Source organism: Dipodomys merriami, unplaced genomic scaffold, assembly GCF_024711535.1.
Source record: "Dipodomys merriami isolate MVZ:Mamm:240054 unplaced genomic scaffold, mDipMer1.0.p SCAF_30, whole genome shotgun sequence".
In the NCBI taxonomy this organism is placed as follows: Eukaryota; Metazoa; Chordata; class Mammalia; order Rodentia; family Heteromyidae; genus Dipodomys; species Dipodomys merriami.
In genome coordinates, this window is record NW_027204493.1 from 14,962,912 (window position 1) to 14,982,375 (window position 19,464).

A 19,464-nucleotide genomic window follows, 5' to 3' on the forward strand; every position below is an offset into this window, starting at 1 on the left:
GTCTCGTCAACCACTGCACCCAGCTGAAGAATTATTAACTATGTAGGTATTTGAGGAATGTGGGAAATGTCTATTCAATTCTTTTAGGCCAGGATATACACCCTGCCAACTAACATGATCTTCTTATTATTGGAATAATCAGTTATACCTGAAAATAACAGTAGGTGGAAATAATCAAGTCACAGAGAAAGGACATAAATATTGTCAAATGATTTGAGTTATAGTGGGAACTAACAATATTAGAAAATATTTTACAGAAGATAGTGCATTTTTAAAAAGCCATAGATTGTGACTAGTAGTAGGAATTTATTTTACTGAAGCTTTAGCAATCTGAGGTAGAATTACAGAAAATGTGAAGAACAAGTCTGGGATATACTTTTCTTGTTGTTTTTATTCAGCAAAGCATACATCAAAAAAATATAACATCACAAAATCATTCAGCAGACAGACAGATCAGCAAACATGCCACAAAGCAAACCAAACACAGCTAAGATTCCCAGCTAAAAACACAGTTTCCTATGACATGTAGCAGTTACAGAAACTCACAGACTTAATAATATATGCATACTCCAAGATTCTATCCAAATACTTCTTCTGGAATCAAAAATCTTGAATTATAAAACCAAATGGCATGTAGAATGCAGCTTGCTAAATCAGTCTTTGTTCATACAAACTGGAGTAATCTTGCACTTTGACAGCTGAAAATATATGTCATCTGAATTTCCACAGGCAGTGGCCCACAGTTTTTAATTTGTGTCATGGGTGGGATTAGCAGTGTGGTCATCCTCTTCAGCTGCTGGGCCTTGTCCCCGTTGACTTGGAATCGCAGGAAGCACTCGGTTTGTTCTTAGGGGTTCTCCAGATAGAACTGGGGCAGAGGAGGGCGAGGCATTGAACAAGACACTTAAGACATAGAACTGTATTATTTCTTGAGGGGTGGAGATATTTCTAAGAAGTCTTGTTGGCAGGAGTTTGACTCAAGAGGAATAGCTTGAGTCCAACAAGTGCATATCTAGTTAATAGCACATTTCTATTCAGTCTTACCCTATATGGTCAAAGATTTCAAATATTCACAAGTATAAGATTGTACCAAATTGGATTTCATCACCATTGGCTCCTGGCACAGTACTTTCCTTTGGGAAGAATTATGGTGGACAGTCCAGTAAGCCCAAGGTTCTAAAAAGGATCTGAGACATTTGTATTCTAAAGGTCCACAGGTTTCTTTTAGGCAGTACCTAGGATGCCCTTCTGTTTTGATTTCTTTCACCAGGGATCTTGGTCTCATCTCCCAAAATTTAATTCTGCAAAGCATAGCTTCTGCCTTACCAAACAAAAATGCTAGATTCTCCACATTCCACCAGGATTCAAGACACTAGGACTCTTACCTTAACTAGATGTCTTTGTGACTACAGTCCTGATTAAATGTGGATTTAGAGGTCAGATACAATGGATTCTGCCTGTAATCTCAGGTACTAGGGAGGCAGAGAATAGGAAGATCACAGTTTGAGGCCAGCCCAGGCAAAAAGTTAGTGAGAGCTCATCTCAATAAACAAGATGGGGCATGGTGGAGCACATGTATAATCCTAGTGATACAGGAGATGTGGGTAGGAGATCACAGCCTTAGGCTGGCCCTAGGCAAACGTGTGAGACTGTGAGACCTAGCCTAGCCTGAAAGGACTGGGAGGCATGGTTCAAGTGATAGAGTATTTGCTTAACAAGCACAAGGACCTAAGTTCAATGTTCAATACTACACACACACACACACACACACACACACACACACACACACAGATTCAAGCTTGAATATCATGCAGTAATAAAAGTTGCACACCCAGAACTCACTTTCCATATATATATTAAGGGCAAAAGAACTATCTGTCAAGGAAGAAGCCTAGGTTTCTCCTTCTAACTCTGCAAACTTAGACAAATTTTTCTAACTTTATTTACTCGTCTATGAAAAGATGGGATTGTGGTAAGACCCCACGGTTACTGCTTCCACTGAAAGGTTCTAAAAGCTCTTTGTTGGTCCGCTTGGAACTGTAGCTTGGGGAAGAAAAGCATAGTGAAATGTTCTTTGCAAACAATGCACTAAGTGTTTTCCAAATGTAAATATGTCATCCCATTTAATCTTCCCAACAGTCTCCTCAGACAGACACTATAGTTCCAGCCCCAGTGAGAACACTGTTCAGAAGAGTTAAGGAACTTGTCTGAAATAATTAAGACATCACCTAAATAATCTAACTCAGAAGTCAGGTGTGGATGTAGTGGAGATAACTTTCTCTCCCTCCCTCTCTCTCTCCCTTCATCCCTCCCCCCTCTCTCTCAGCATATGTGTAATAAATGTCTGGGCTTAAGTAGGAAAATAGGGAGAAAATTAGAGTTCATTAAATGTTGCTTTTTAGTGATGCAGCTGTCTCAATATCCTGCAGGATGTTTTATTTGTTTTGTTTTGTTTTGGATAATATATCCATATATAATTCTGGCTTGGCCTCCAACTCCCAACCCTCCTGCCTCAGCCTCTTGAGTGTTGAGACTACAGGTATACATGTGTTGCCATACTGGCTTAATATCCTGTAATTTTGAGCTTGGCTCTGCTATTTACTACATAAATAATTTTAGGATAGTCATGTAACCTTTTTGAACTCAGTTTTCCCATCTGCACAATGGGTATATTAATAATAAAGCTTAACTCACAATGCAGGTACCAGGATATATAAATTTAGACTCTCTAGGAGTTTGGCTCCGGAATCTACTTTCAATAGGAAATACCAGTAACACACTTAGGCACACTTAAGTATTAAGATCCTTGGTTTAAGAGAGTATGTTTATCTTTTGTATTTTAATATTTTTAATATGAGATATTATAAAGTAAATGAATAACAACAAATAAATGAATCAGGCAAAGTCATGTATGGTGGTGTATACCTGTAAATTCAGCACTTGGAGAAGCTGAGGGGGGATGATTGTGAATTCAAGGACTGCTAGGCTATAGAATGTGATCCTGTCTCAGAAACAAACAGCCCTCTCTCTGCTTAGGAATCATGGGTCATAAGTACAGAGAGGGCATGCATTTCTATGCATTCAACACAAGATGACTAGTAAGAATTTTTAAACTATCTTCTTCAAGACATCTCAAATAAGATACAGAAAACAATCCTGTTATTTTTTTTATAGCTCAACACAACATTTTCTGAATGGAGCAAATATTCATTTTTCAAGAAATATTTTTTGGAAAAGATTTAGTGTTACCAAACTTTAATGAGCTTCATAGATTGCCTCCATTTTCTTGCATTTATAGGTATTAGCACCTGATGCTATTTTAGAAATGAACATGAGGTGAAATAATGTTGAGCTAGACAATGTGTGCACACTTGCAAAGGAAGCTCAGGCAGCAGCTCCAGATACTTACATTTTTGGTCTGTTAGGGGAGCTAGGTTGTTCCGAATGAAAGGAAGATCCCTGAATTTGGGTCTGTTTGGGGATAGATGCTGAAAATTTTGTCCTGGGAACAAACATATTTATATTAGTCATTTGAGACTCAGTCAAACACAAATTATAACATGCAGCGGATTAGAGAGTCATGAAAGTTGTTACAGATCACTAAATTGAATGTACACAAACAATGAAATAAAGACTAGCCACACTCAACTGCATTACTACTAGTAGATTCCATTGGTTATTTAAGCGTGAAGGAACCAGGAACCATTCTTGGAATGGAGTAGTGTAAATAAAATTTTATAAGCATGCAGTCAGTTACTTTATAATATTTAAAGTTTTGTTTGTTTGTTTGTTTTTGTTAGTCATGGGGCTTGAACTTTGGGCCTGGGCACTCTCCCTCAGCTCTTCAGCTAAGGCCAAAGCTCTACCACTCGAGCCACAGCACCACTTCTGGTTTTCTGGTGGTTCATTGGAGATGAGTCTCATGGACTTTCCTGCTTGGGCTGGCTTTGAACCGAAGTCTTCAGATCTCAGCTTCCTGAGTAGCTAGGATTACAGGTGTGAGCCACCAGTGCCTAGCTAAAATTTAAAGTTTAAAAAATAATCTGAGTCTGGCATATCTTCATTTTTTAAATTTAATTACATTATTTTTGTTGTTGTTGGTTGTGGGGCTTGAACTCAGAGTCTGGATGTTGTCCCTGAGCTCTTTCACTCAAGGCTAGTGTTCTACTCCTTTGAACCACAGTGCCATTTCTGGTTCTGAGTAGTTAGGATTACAGGTATGAGCCACCAGTCACTTGCCTGGCATATCTTTACACATATCTATTCCCCATCTTTGGTGAGTGAGTGATGACTAGGCTTTTCCTAGAGCAAAGTTTCTCAATCCTGGCTGCACATGGAAGCATGTGATTTTAAAGAAACAACTACTACCTTTTCTACCTCCAAGGTCAATTAGACCAGGATTTCTAGAGGTGGAATGGCAGATTTTCTTCAGCTTCCAAGTAATGCAAATGTGCACAGGATTGTAAAACACTGAACCAGAAGACAGCTAGGTGAGGTTCTAAAGAAATAGCCCTTTTTATGACCATAAAATCTGAGCTGGAGGGCTGATGGGTACATTCTTTTGGGAATTGATTGATATCAACCTGGTGTTTGAAATTGGCCATCAAGTGGAGCCTGTTATTTAAAAAATTCAACACACTACTGATTACAAAAGATGGGTGTTCTAGATATCTGAAAATAGAAAGGCATACATGAAAGTTATTTAAGTACATTTTGAAAGCTGGCCAAGTAATATAATAGCTGAGAGCTTCAATCTCCAAGGTTAGCCAGGATTGGGCTGAATTTTCTGCTTCCCTATATTTTAGCTGTGTGATCTTCTATGCCCCAACTTCCAAATCTATACAGTGGGGAAAATAATTGTATCTGAATTTTCTAGCAATTAATAAATTGGAGAGTAAGTATGAAGTGTTTAGCTTAAAAAAAGTAAAGCACTTAGTCAACATTATATATAAAAAAGATTTGATACTTAGTAGTCTAGTAAGAAAGGACTTGAATCATTTTAGCAATACTCATGAAGTTAAAGTTTTCTATTTGGGTAAAGTAGTCCTTGGCAGAAGACAAAAGAAAAAATAACTAGTCAAGATTCCACCTACTTAAATGAACCACTTAAGCAGTATGATTCAATGGAGACTGAACAAAATTTCTTGTTTTATGCTTTTCTTCCCCCTGCTCCTCTTGCTCCTCCTCCTGCTCCTCCTTCTTCTTCTATGTTAGTGGGCATTGAACTCAAGGTCCCCAGCATGCTAGGCAAGGGATCTACCACTTCAACTATGCCTCTAGACTTGATGTTTATATTTTGTTTTTGAGACTGGGTCTCACTAACTCTTCCATGACTGGCCTCAGACTTGCAGACCACTTGAGCCTGCCTCTTGATTAGCTAGGATTACAGGCATGAGCCCACCGCACTTTATTTATATTTTAATCCTTTAACATTGAAGATCAAACAACTTCAGGAGCCATTATTTACTGAAAAAAAAATTCTTGGGTAGAATTATATTAAAACTCAAATTGGCTCGTCTCGAAGGCAAGAGCACATGTTTACAAGACTAAGCAATGACTTTGGTAACTATAAATAGTGTTTTTTTGTTTTTTTTTTTTTTGTTTTTATTTTTGGTCGGTCATGGGGATTGAACTCTGGGCCTGGGCACAGTCCCTCAGCTCTTCATTTCAAGGTGAGCGCTCTACCGTTTGAGCTACAGCACCACTTCCTATAAATAGTGTTTATTGAATACCTTCTATGGTCTGAAGCCGGGATAACTACTGCAGGCATCATCTTGTTTAACCTTAGCTGACACTTTTTCTCCAGAGATAGGTACCATTGTCTTCCTCATTTTACCCTACTCTTGGAGATCACATTCTGGGCTAATTTGGCAGACCAAGTTTGCCTGACCCTAACTCCACCCTATCCTCCATTCCTTGTTGTCAAGTCAACCATCTACTGAGAAGCCACTGCTGCACTGTATTCCAACTGAAGGTACAGAGAAGGGGGCACTTCCCAGTGCTCAGAGGGGCTGTAATTTAAGTGGGAGTGAATACTGGCAAACTCAGTAATTCTGAAGCCACAAAGTAACGCTGGGATACATGTGAAAACATTGCTGTGGAAGGGGAGGTCTGCCATTCACCTAACCACTTCTTCGGTAATCTGTAACCTTGGGCAGGTGAGCGGAGCTCTGTGAGTCTCATTCTCCTCACTTATGTGATGGGGGTAAAAACTTCTCCTCTGCCTTGAAAACTGAAGCCCTCCACAAGGCAGGGATAATTACATTAGGAACAGGAAGGGTCACCCCTCCTACAGGGCTCAGCTGCTCTTCACAGGAAAGGTGACTTTTCAGCTGACTTTGCTCCCCCTGGTTTTGTTTGAGACAGGGTCTTACTAGGTAGCCTGGGTTGCCTTATACTTGAGATCCTTCTGCCTCTGCCTCCCCAGTGCTGGGATGATAGGCGTGTGCCGCCATGCGCGGCTTGAGCTGGGTCTTAGAATATTGGCGGAATTGGTCACGTTTAACAGTGGAGAGAGGCTAAAATGGAAATGTAGGCAAAAGAGTCACAAAGTGCAAAGGTGACTTTCCAGGAATTGAGAAATATTCAAGGAACTGGTGAGGCCCAGGAAGCGGGGACTGGAGAGGAGAGAAATCCAAAGTGGCACACAGGTCAGACAGCAACACTGAGGGCTGTGTTTGTCCAGTTAAGGAATTTAGCTTTTGTCCTGGAAATCGAGAAAGCTGCTGATGTTTTTAAATGGAAAGGTCACAGGATCTGACCTGCTCAGCCAGAAGAGTGCATTGTTGCTGGGATAATCTAGAAACTTCTGGAGAAGGAAGTTCTCCCTAGAGGGAGAAAGGAAGTGAGCACTTTGTTCTTGTGATGCCTTGTAAATAACCAGGCTAGCAGAAAACACCGCAGAGCTTTCTGTTCCATTTTCTCTGAAAGCTGCTCACAATAAATTAAACAGAGGTGCTCCACATTCCAACTCATTAGAATAAGTGCCTCGTCCCCATCTGTCATCTAGCCTGCTGACAGGTCTCAATAAATGTTAAGTAATCATCATTACAGCTAACTGTTCAGAGTTGCTGATGTAAGCACGGGATAGCAGCTGCCCAGAATTCAAATAGTGGCATTTCTAACCTGCATTATTCTTCCACTGAACCTAGGCAGGAAAGGAGAAAAAGGCCAAAGCAAAAGGGACTACCCAAGTTCAAGTAAGTGGCCCAATAGTCTGACTTACGGTATTATATTGCTTTAACACATTAAGGTGAAAATATGGAAGTTCATTGTAGAAATCTGCTCAGTTTCAATGTTCCTGGACTTAGGAACTTAAACCCTTCCAGGGAACCCTTCCATTTTAATGCAGAAGGCTCAGTATTTCTAAAACTAATGGGTCATGTGGGGATAAAAATGATCACACGAATACAGTCCATCAGGCAGAAAAATCTTTTCATTTAGTGGAGAACAATGTAATTGACAAGAAAAATTACATGAGAGATAATTGGTAGGAAAACCAATAAAGATTTAAAGAGAGGAACATATTACTATTCCTAAATAGGACTTCATTTTCCTATTAAGGAAATCTGTGTTCAAGTTCTGAACATATCATTAATTGGCTACAAGATAGAACAAATCATTGAACGTTTGTAGCATGTGCAAATTGTGACCAGAAAGGGTCCCACGAGACAAAAACAGTCCCAGCTCCTATGTCTAGAGGGTCAGAACTCTTGGTCCAGAAATATGACATTTCTTGACATCAATCTGACTTCACCTAGGGAAACAGACACCTATAGTTCTTTCAAGCAGAGGGAAATTCATATAGAAAATCAGTTATATGCATGAGAGAAAAGCTGGGAAGCCAAACAGTGGGACAGTGAAGAATAAGTGAAAGGCTGGCCACAGCTGGAGGGATACAGGAAAGGATGGTGACACTAAGGTCCAAGAAACTAAGCTGGAGCCAGCACCACAAGGACGGGCACACACATAGAGGGAGCTGGATGAGATGAAGCCTGGCGGAGATTCCATGGGAAGCAGGGACACCATGGATAGCTGATGGTTTTCTCCTTTCATTCTTCTGTTCATCATATTGGACTGCCTTCCTTCCTTCCTCCTTCCTTCCTTCCCTCCTTCTCTCCTTCCTTCCTTGCTTCCTTCCTTGCTTCCTTGCTTCCTCCTTTCCTTCCTTCCTTCCTTCCTTCCTTCCTTCCTTCCTTCCTTCCTTCCTTCCTTCCTTCCTTCCTTCCTTCCTCCTTCCTTCTCTCCCTCCCTCCCTTCCTCCTTCTTAAGGAGTGCTCAGCTTAAATTGCATTATCTTTAAAATAAAAGTTATGTAGCTTTGTCACAGTAGATGAGGAAGTCTCCAGGGGTGAGAGAAACTTAGCAGGAGGAACCTTATTGACGGGAGTAGGTCCTTCAAAATGTCTCCTCTAGAATTATATATTACCCTGAACCCTTGTCATCTCTGCCTCTGTGTCCATGAGGTAAGCCACTTTGCTCCACACATCTCCTGTCATGATGTTCAATCTCTACACATGTCCAGAGCCCGGTGGATTGGCTAAAGTCTCTGAAATCATGAGCCAAAATTAATCTTCCCTCCTTTAAACGGAAAGGCTTAAAGAGATGAAATAACAACAAGGAAGTAACAGAGGCAGAGTCTAGACCTAGATGGTAGGGCTTTAAGATCCTTCTTCTTTACCTCTGAGGAAATTGGATGACCAAGGTTCTTTCCACTTAAAAACTTTGTGTCCAAACATGAAAAAAAAACTCACTTTAAAGTCAGTGTGGGCCAGGGCTATAGCTCAGTGGTAAGAGTGGTAAGAGTACATGCTGAGCATATGCAATGGCTTGCATTTGATCCTCAACGACAAAAAAATCAGTTGCATAATCATTTTAGCAAATTCATTTCCTTTAAAGCTTCTTTATAAACTGAAGTCTCAGAAGATTTGGCTTATCATGACTCAGTTTCCTTCAGTATCTATCTCCTAGTTATAATTAGCACTGACTGTTGAAAAAATAAATGCTTTGCTGTAAACACAGCTAATTTCTTAAGAATCCCTTGGAGCCGGGTGCTACCCAGGAGGCTGAGATCTGAGGATCACAATTCAAAGCCAGCCTGGGCAGGAAAGTCTTTGAGACTCTTATCTCCAATAAACCACTCAGAAACCCGGAAGTGGTGCTGTAGCTCAAGTGGTAGAGCAGTGCCTTGAGCTGAAGAGCTAAGGGACAGCGCCCAGGCCCAGAGTTCAAGCCCTACAACCAACCAACCAAAAAAAAAAAAATCCCTTGGAGAGTTTTGCATCTCATTTTTGCTGTTCAGCTGCTCTAGGACTTTCCTGGTTGCTTCAGTGGGGACTAAGCAATGCCCTTAACATATGTATTAAATGTCTAAATTATTTTACTTCAAGTAATACAGAAAATGTTGTATTATACATGAGACAGATTGTACTAGTTTTATATCTAATATCTACTTTGTTCTCCTTTTGAAACAGAAGTCCCATTTTGAAGACAGAGACATATGCCCAGCTATAAGACTACAATTCCCAGTCTACCTTGCAGATAAGGTATGAGCATGTGACAAAAGTCCTGGCCAATGAGATGCAGGCAGAAGTGTGGAACTTGTAGATTTTTAATGGGGTTAATTCAGGTGGGGACATCCACCTCCTCTTTCCCTTCCTTCCTCCTTTCCATCAGCTATTGAATGTGACATGACCTGGAGAAGAAGCCATATGTTAGGCTTTGGATCATACAGAAGGAAGGAGCCTGAGTTACTGGGGATCACAGAGTAAGTACTATTGTTTGATTGCCTGAAACATTTTACTGGGAATTTACTAAAAGAGTTTAGAATTGTAAATATTGTATGTCTTTCACCGTTAGAAGCTCAGAAGCATCTCTCAGGGAACTAGCAAAATATCTATGACCACACTCACTGAGACTGAATGGGAGTACAGAATCCTAACATAATTATCAGCCAGCAAAGACAGCTAGCCTAGTCTCATTTTCCTAACTAGCCTTTTGTACTTATTCCCTGCCTGAGCACCTGTAGCCCCCCTCAGTTATCTGGCTAACATGTTGTAAGTCTCACATTAGCTTTGTTGCAGATAACACCTCTAACACATGGATTGTGGATTGTGGTAATGCTTACTTTGGTTACTCTTCGGGGCTTGATGAATTAGTTTGTTGACCACTGATTCTTCACCCAAGTGTCTGATGGGTGGTCTTTCATTTCAAAAGGTAAATACTCGGGGCTGGGAAGGTGGCTCAGTGGTAGAGTGCTTGCCTTGCATGCATGAGGCCCTGGGTTCAATTACTCAGCACCACATAAGCAAAAAGAAAAAAAAGCTGGAAGTGGTACTGTGGCTCAAGTGCTAGAGCAATAGCCTTGAGCTGAAGAGCTGAGGGACAGCGCCCAGGCCCAGAGTTCAGGCCCCATGACCAGACCCAGAAAAAAAAGGTAAATACTCTATTCTCTGATCATGCTTACATACCACAGGACATGTGTCCCATGAAGTGTGACTTTGTGTGGCATACCACTGACCATTTGACCTCCTATCACCTTTCCCCTATACCTATATCCCCAAAATTCTTTATCCCATAAATGCCCCCAAAAAGCTATACTCAAGGAGATGATTTGAGATTTGAGGATATCTATGCTTGGCCATGTAGGAACTCACTTTTTTTTTTTTTTTTTTGCAAAAATCATTGTATCAGTGATTGGTATACTGAGAAGAAAGCACAACATGCTTGGTTTAGTAACAATTGCTGTAGATTTTCTTTTTGAGCTAGGATTGTGCTATGGGGCCCAGGTTGGCCTTGAACGCTTTGTCTAGGGCTGAGAATACAGTGGTTCATACCACCATCTATGTTCTTTAACTGTGACTTTGGGTTTCTGTTACAGGCAGCTGAACTCCTAACTGATATGAAAAGATATCCCAAGATTGTCTAGGAAACAAAAAAGACTTTCAAAATGCATTTGGAAAGAGAAAGGATTAGCTTGATCAGGAAAGGAATAATTCCCAAAAGCAAGCTAACTAGAGGCCTTGGAGGCCACTAAGGTCTCAAAAGATGGCAGAATCACGTGTTCCCTTCATCTTTCTGCAGCAAAACTATAAAACTCTTGCTCATGGCTTTACGGGGCAGTTTAAACCTTCAGTGTTTACCTCAGATACCAGGACTTCTGTATATTTATCCTAGTTTAAGTATGTGTAAATGTGTGAAAAGGGAGTCATATTCAGATTCAAGGGATTCATGTATCAGGCATATGCCAGTAAAGTAAGAGAGCCCAACTCATTGTGTATTAACATGAAGGAATGTTCTTCCTTCTAAAAGAAACATGGCCCTCAGCTACTTTTCAAGACATGTATTGTCCTCTTCATTTTCAATTTTTCTTCTCTTAGTAGGAATATGGGTTCAAGAAATAGTTTTATCTCTTAATCCTACTACTAGAAAAAATGAGAGCAGAATAGTTGATTAAAAAAAAATAAGTGAGATGGGCCTGGAACTAGTGTTTCACGCCTGTATTCCCAGCTACTCCAGGACACTGAGATCCAGAGGCTCATAGATTGGGGGGCTGCTTTTTCTGAAAAGTCTTTGAGAATCCATCTCCAAAATAACCAGGAAAAAGCCTGGTTGGAGGAACAGCTCAATTGAGAGAGAACCAGCCAATCGAGCAAGCCAGGGAGGTATAAGGCTGATTTCAAATAAGTAGTACCAACTAGGTTGAACCTGGGACAGTGGCAACTGAGATGACAGAGATTTCTCAGCTCTAGCCAGTTACTGCCACAAGGGAATTTGGGAATTCAATGTTGCCAGATTTTTCAATTTCTCAAGGGAAACTACCAGTTTTGTATTTGTTATATAACTTGTCATAAGTCTTAGAAATTGGCAATTAATCCATTCAGACAAGTGAACATGCTCTGTGTGGGAAGTGATTTTAGCTACTTTGTAGCCCCACAGACCTCAGAAGCAGAATCACTTGCCAATGTTTTTAAATTAATAAATTGTTTCATGTGACACATGTATGTATAAGGAGAGGGAATATATACATATACATCCATATGTTATAAAAATATAAATACTGCAGTTATTGAAAAGAGAGATACAGGTATATTTCATATGTATAAATGTAGATACCTGTGTAAGTGAAATATCTTTGGAAGGATAATAAAAAAATTAATAGCATGCATTAGTAACTTTGGGTGAGGAGCCCTGAGTACTTAAAGGAAGAGACAGGAAGGAATATTGCCAGATAATCCTTACATATAGTGAGACTTAAGTAATAAATATGTAAATGTGTGGTCTAACACTGCTATTTCCCTTCCTTTCTCAACAATGTTCAGTCTACCACACAAACAAATCAACTGCTTGTGAGTGATTTTGCCACACACCTCTGGTTAAGAATCCTTTCTAGTGAAAATAACAATTATTCCTGCTCTAGGCTGGGAGACATGACACACATTTGCTGGGAAGATGAGAAGGCACCCAGTTACCTGATCATTTTCAGGGCAGAAAAGCAGAACTGCATAGCCTGGAAAGCCCCAATCCCATGGCAGCCACAATTAAACAACAACAAAGGTCCTACTTGCTCATCTAATGCTTTCCCTGCCATGGAGGCTACTGACCTTTGGAGCCTGAAACTGTGTTTCTGGTAAGAGGCTGCCAGGAATGGGAAAGCAAGCAAGGGCATTACCTGGTGAGGTAAGATGAGGAAGATGTGGTGGCCCAGGTTGCTCTTGGTGACTAGGTCGGGCAGCGAGCAGCCTGTCTAACAGCTTATCAGAAGAAGACACAGTCCAAGCTTTGTAGGAGAAAACCTGATTAGAATCACCTTTCCAGGAGTTATCTAACATCTGGCAGCCAGTCCTGTTATTTAGTAAGTCCTGCTCACTTCGACTTTTCTGCGATCGCTGGGTAGTATGCTGAGCACCTGAGCTCAGGCCGGCCTGGGAAGTGGTCCCCTGGGAGGCTGTCAGGAAGTTATTGCCCAGGGTGATAGGTGGGAGACTCTGTGTTCTGATTGGTGGAAGCCCCTTCCGGGCTAATGATTTCTTGTCTGACAAGTGATACTTTGAATTCTCGGAGGTCCTCTTCTTAAAGTCAACCATAGCTACCTGGTCACTAGGGTGGTCTTGGCAGTTGGTATCCACGATGCTGTCAAAGGTGGTAATGATGTCATCGACTTCCGAGGTGTCCTGCCCCCTGTGTCGGTCCCTGCTGTGATCCTTCTGATGGGCCTTCTGCTCATCTTTCTTATTTTTGCAGAAGATTTGGTTGAGCATGCTGAAACGTCCTTCCTTCTTGGGAGGTCTATTACTCTGAGAAGGAAGGGATCGAGCAGGCTCTGCTCTATGGAAATACAAAGGACCAAGGGTGGTATGTGAGGATAGAAATACTGGCCCTCATTCTACCTGCTTACTGAGCTTGTATGGGATCATTTACGGGGATCCCCTGGTGGAGGTGGCTCTCTCTGATCACTTAGTACAGTACAGTCAGATCCTTCTTGCTCCTTAAGGGCTTTGCTTTGGCAATTTACCTCTAGTTGACCTGTTTTCACCAAGATTAATTCAGGTCAAATAGCCTACAAGTATTGCTGTTCTCTCTTCTCAAGCACACAGGAGTACAAGCTTTATGTAAAGAGGTAAAGAAGAGTGAGTTTAGGCTTTGCTTCATGGGAGGATGGAAGCTGCAGGCTAGGAGAATGTGGCTTTAGGTTTTCTCTAAATGAGATCCCAGAGAACGGATCTTCTCTGAAGCACAGCTGGAATTATCCACCAGGCTACTTGTCTGTTTCTCTCCTTTTATGTTTTCTGACAAATTTGCCAATTAAAAATATTTTTTTAAGTGAGAGAACATTGTTAGGTGCTGGTGGCTCACACCTGTAATCCTAGCTACTCAGGAGGCTGAGATTTGAAGATTGCTATTTGAAGCCAACTTGGATAGGAAAGTATGTGAGACTCTTTTTCTCCAATTAACCACACACACACACACACACACACACACAAGCTGGAAGTGAAGCTGTGTGTGGCTCAAGTGGTAGAAAGCTAGCCTTGTACAGAAAGAGGCCAGGCTCAGAGTTCAAGGCCCAAAACCAGCATCCCCCCCCCCACCCCCAACCACACACACAAAGAGTATACTAAAGGATCCAGGGAGAGAAGCCTTGGACAGATTTCCAGCTGATGTGTGTCTGCCATGTTTGGGTATGGCAGCAGAGGAAAGCAAGCAGCTGGATACCCTGGGGAAAGGCCAGCAGTAAGTGGCTGGCTCTGTTTATGACGAGGTTTTTCCCCTCTTCCCCCACCCCTGGCAGTACTCTATTATTCCTTGGAAACTCTGCGCCATTCTCTTTTGAAGCCACAATGGAGTTAATGCTTCCTGTGGTATGAATTAATGATGAAACCTGACTTACACACGGCCCAGGACTCAGACTGCAGCATCCCTCTTTGGAGTGAAGTATTATAATCTGTAACTTTAAAAACACCACTGCTTTGAATGCAGGGAATATTTTCTTTACAGGTTACACAGTGTGTGATGGTCCTTATTCCCATGATCTGTTTTGATCTTCATTCTTTCACCTTGCATAACATTGTTTTTGAAGTATTGAAAGCAGCCTCTCTATGCTCAGGGCCCCTAGAGAGAACCTCAGGGGACTTCCAACATTCTTTCAAGTTTTCCCATGCAGAATATGGTCCCAGCACTAATGAAAACTATTTCAGTGTTTTCTACAACAGTGCTTTCTTCTGTTTTAGGCTGTGATTTCACCCAATAGATTTCTCCATGCATCACTAAAACTTAGGGGAGGTATTCCCAAGACTCTTTCAGGAGTTTCATGACATGAAAACTATGTTTATAAGTTGTTTGTTGATGCAGTGTAGGTATAGCACCCCCTTAGCACAAATTAGGACAACAGTAGCATCAATACACATGCTGTATAAATAGGCATTTAACTAATTATTGTCCTGTCAAGACACTAAAAGTTATTAATATGGTTAACTATTGCCTCCAGTATACATTGTGTGTGTGTGTGTGTGTGTGTGTGTGTGTGTGTGTGTGTGTGTGTGTGTGTGTGTGTGTGTGTGTGTGTGTGTGTGTGTGTGTGTGTGTGTTGGTCTGGGACTTGAACTCATTTCCTGGGCTCTGTCCCATAGCTTTTTAGCTCAAGACTGATGTTCTACCACTCAAGCCACAGCTGTACTTCCAGATTTTTGGTAGTTAATTTGAGATAAGATTCTCATAGACTTTTCTGCATGGGCTGGCTTCAAATTTTTCAGCCTCAGCCTCCTGAATAGCTAGGATTATAGGCATAAGCTACTGGCACCTGGCATCACAGTGATTTTTGAGAGTGTAAAAGGGTCCTGAGAAGTTTGAGATCTGAAGATTTAAGCAAAAGGGGATTAATAAGACATGGTACCACAGGAAAAAGAAAAGGAGGAAAAGGAAAGCAGAGATTCAAGTCCTGTGAATGAAGGATGGATTCAGTCTTATTACTGTGAAATTTTCCCACAAAAATGAAGAACATTTTACTGTTAGACAATAGCAAGCACATATAATTCGTTGCATAAGTATTATTATTATTTATACGATTGTAAGATGACTCAGTTCTCGCTAGTTTTACACGTTGGTGATTTTGAAACTCTTTCACAATTTCACAAACCTTTGATGCACTCACCTGCTGTCTTGGGAGAGAAGCTTGACACACGCAGTGTGACCACAGTACAGGGCATAAGCTAGAGGCGTGCTCTCATTGATATCCCTCAGATTGCTGTCCATGCCCAGCTCCAGCAGTGACCGGACACATTCTGCCTTCCCTGCAGCTGCAGCCCAGTGCAGGGGGGTCCTGCAGCAAGCACACAGGAAGAACACCAGTCTGAGCGCATGAACTCCTCCTAGACTGCGTATTCTACTCCAAGTGGGGATGAAGCTGGAAAATCACTTTGTATTTACAATATGGAAATACTTTGTGTGAAATGGAGCGTAAAGATGATGGTGTGTGGGCACCTCTAGCTCTAAGTATTCTCTGGCCTGCCTTGGCTTTTCTGAGAAGTTCCTACAAGAGAAAGTATAAAAAAGCTCTTGATACAGAGTGCCAGAAAGACCCACTCAATTTATCCACCTACAACAGCGTCCTTACTCCTTTTCTAATGTCTGGTATGCTGCCAACTTGACAGGCAAAAGTCATACTTTGCTATTGTTTTCTTTTGATTTTCTTTATTTAAGATTAAGCCCAACTCTTGAAATCAATGTTTGACATTGCATTTATTTATTGAAAATTTCTTCATTTATTGGTAATGTCTTCTGTCTGTCTGTCTGTCATGTCTTTCATAACAGACCTTTGTATAAAGGTCTCACTATGTAGCCCAAACTGTTCTTGAACTCACAACCATGCTGCTTTAGTTTATGTGTGTGTGACAATACCCAGCTTTGTCTAATTTTCTAATAAAGTTGTTTTTCACTACTCCGTATGGGCTCTGTATGTATTGAAAGTATTGATCTTTCCTGTTATATGTATGTAAACATTTTCTCTAATTGCTTTAAAATATTTGTATCATTATTAAGGTGTTGTATAGAGGTGTTAACCATTTCACAGCTCAGGTGATGCACGCATTTCTCTTTTGGACAATGCCACCACTTCTTTCTTGCCCACAGTTTCCCCCTCCCATCCCTGCCCACAAGTTGTATAGTTACATATCTAATTACTTTTATCTATAATAGAAGTTTGAGAAGGGTGGTTTAAATAATGCATATAGAATTAACCCACTGGGGGGTAAGAGGGAGGAGTTGGGGAGGTGAGGAGGTAAGAGATGGTAGGGGAAAAACAAAGGAAGAGGTAACAACGCTCCATAGGAAATGTACTCATTACCTTACTCATGTAACTGTAAACCCTCTGTACACTATTTTTACAACAACAAAAAAACATTAAAAAATCAACCAACTGAGATAGAATTGCCTTTCTTCAGATTGTATTATTTTTTTTCTTATGTGTAGATTCATGCTGCTCTGTGCCTATATGTTACGATGTTTGGAAACAGTGGACTTGTAAATTGCTCAGACATTGCTGCCAGCTCAGTGAAGATGATTGAGAATGGATGGCATTGGTCATCAGATCATTATGGAAAGTACTGAACAGTGGATGCCATGTAATTCATTTTTAATTCAAGACTGAATAAATAAACCGCATTTTTGAATGGTGTAGTGATGTAACCATATTGTATATGGACTTTTTCCCTTAGGGGATGGGGTAAGGAAGTCAAATAGCAAGATAGATATTCCTATGAATGAAGAGAAAGGCTACTCTCCTGTCAGTCATTCTGGAAATGGGCCAATCTTAGGGCAGGAAAGGAGGGTATATCAGGTCATTTGTGGAGGCCTGGGCAGAAGGGTGCTCTTAAGAGAAGGGTGCTCTCAGGCATGGAGGCAGCCTGGGTCTGTGCAGAGAAGACTCAGTTGCAGCTACTTGGACATAAGGATATGTTTGTAGAATGTAAATATCATATTCATCTACAGTGTGTATGTTTGCAATGTAGTCTCATAGTCCTCCCACATAAATTATGTTCTCTGTCAATTAAACACCCTCCTCCTCAGTTTATGCTAGACAAGCATTTTCATGATACCTAATAGTGTGATATATTCATTTCAATACAGTGAACCATCACTGAATAGTTGAACATGACAGATATGATTTGCTCCATTCCCTGTGAGAGAGGTCGTCAGGCAATATTTATTCTGAAACAAAATGAGCCATCAGCAGATTATACCCTCCAATTTGAAGAATATATGGCCAATAAATTCTGTAGATGGACAGTTGGACATTAATCTATCTAGTCAGGCTTACCAACATCCAACAATTCACTTTAAATACTCTGTTGCCATTGGTTTTAATTCCTTATCACTGTGGAAGAGATCTAAAAATAGGAAAGAAAACTGAGAAATGAGGGCATCATACAGATAACCTCTGATTAATATCCTGGGGTATTTGTGGCATCGAATTGCATGTTGTCGCTGAGTACTGGTGGCTCATGCCTGTAATCTTAGCTACTCAGGAGGCTGAGATCTGAGGGTCCTGGTTCAAAGCCAGCCCTGGCAAGAAAGTCCATGAGACTGCTTCTATCTCCACTTAACCACCAGAAAACTTGAAGTGGCACTATGGCTCAAGTGGTAGAGCACTAGCTTTAAGCTGAAGAGCTGAGGGAGAGTGCCCAGGCCCAGAGTTCAAGCCCCATGACCAACAAAAAATAAAAATAAATGAAAATAAATAAATAAAAATAAATTTCATGTTGTTTAAACTATAGCTCCTTTTGATATCTAAGCTTCAGGACAGTCCTTCAATAGCAAACAAGTTTCTGTGATCACAGTGGGAAGCTTGGAAATCAGGACCCATGATTCAGAAAGAATTTGGCAGACCCAAGCAGTGGATAGATGTGGATATGGCAGTCTCCAGATGGAGAGATGATGGGTGTAAGGATTGGTCAAACTCTCAGTAGCTATGGAATGGTTTGTGAAACAAGTAAACATTCCCCTGAGAATTTCCAGAAATATGTAGGGAGGAGAACTTGGTAAAAGACAGTTCCTCCCTGAAGATAAATGAGTTGCTTATTAATGTGAATTGTGACCTCATTGACTGATGAAATTTAAAAAGCATACACTACGTTAATTATATATTTTGTATGTTTTTTCTTTATAATTGGGAGGACTAGTTGTCCAAGCTCTTCTTCTAGCTCTCTTTTATCAAAGTACTATTTAATTTTTTCTTCACTTGCCACAAAAATTTTCTTTGGGAAAACCTTTCATCAGAAAAGAGAAGGAAAGAAATTTACAATGATTATAAATGCTTAGTACACGAACGTCTATGAAAAAATTGAACAATTCAATTACTAACAGAAGGTTATAGTTTCATCTTAATGAAGGCAGAATTGCACATTAGGCATCAGAAAAGCCATGAAAAAAGATGGGAGCAGCAAAGTGATTAACTCAGTATGTGAGACGCGGCAAGGACTGGGCGTTGGAGCTGGGAGTGAGCTCTCTTGGAGAGGGGACTTCCATCCTTTGTACTTTCTCCCCTAGCATCCGGGGGACTAGCTTTTCTTTGCTCAGTTCATGGTACTAAGCAAATGGGTAATATTGTGTTCAGGGATGCTTCTAGGCGTATTTTGAAGAAGGTAGTGTTCCTGTCCTCTTTTCTGAAGTTTGTTCTTCCTTTTTTCAACGATTCAACTTTTCCAGGTTACTAATGTAACATGAAATCTGCTCAGGGTCAACACCTGCTCTTAGGAAAAAGTTTAGTTTCAATAACTTATATATAGTTTAAATGAAAATCATCATGTTAATCACTTCCAGCTTCTGAGACCTATGTGGAACCCAAGAATTGTCTCTCCTGTCTTAAAAAAACAGAACAAAACAAACAAATATAACATATAAAATATAAAACAACAGCAACAAAAATCATGAGGTATCATAAAGAGTGTTTGTGAATCATTTCAAATCATAGTC

At 40.6% G+C, this 19,464-nt stretch overlaps 1 protein-coding gene and 1 long non-coding RNA gene across 3 annotated transcripts in view; one reads left to right on the forward strand and one right to left on the reverse strand.

Annotated features, from left to right (window-relative positions):
* Positions 1 to 376: 376 nt before the first annotated feature.
* Positions 377 to 19,464, reverse strand: part of Ankrd55 (ankyrin repeat domain 55) — an 85,491-nt gene continuing 66,403 nt past the window's right edge. The window contains exons 8-11 of one of the 2 annotated variants that reach the window (XM_070040942.1): positions 15,647 to 15,814; positions 12,671 to 13,326; positions 3,410 to 3,502; positions 377 to 868 (exon numbers count right to left, since the gene is read on the reverse strand). In XM_070040942.1, coding sequence (XP_069897043.1) covers positions 747 to 868; positions 3,410 to 3,502; positions 12,671 to 13,326; positions 15,647 to 15,814 — 1,039 coding nt within the window. In that variant the 3' untranslated portion in view covers positions 377 to 746. The remainder of the gene's footprint in view (positions 869 to 3,409; positions 3,503 to 12,670; positions 13,327 to 15,646; positions 15,815 to 19,464) is intronic. The other variant, XM_070040943.1, reaches the window with a different exon arrangement.
* Positions 5,984 to 17,131, forward strand: LOC138840677 (uncharacterized). The gene is made up of 5 exons (XR_011376201.1): positions 5,984 to 6,158; positions 7,152 to 7,199; positions 9,474 to 9,545; positions 9,676 to 9,766; positions 16,963 to 17,131. It is a non-coding gene; the product is annotated as an uncharacterized lncRNA (long non-coding RNA).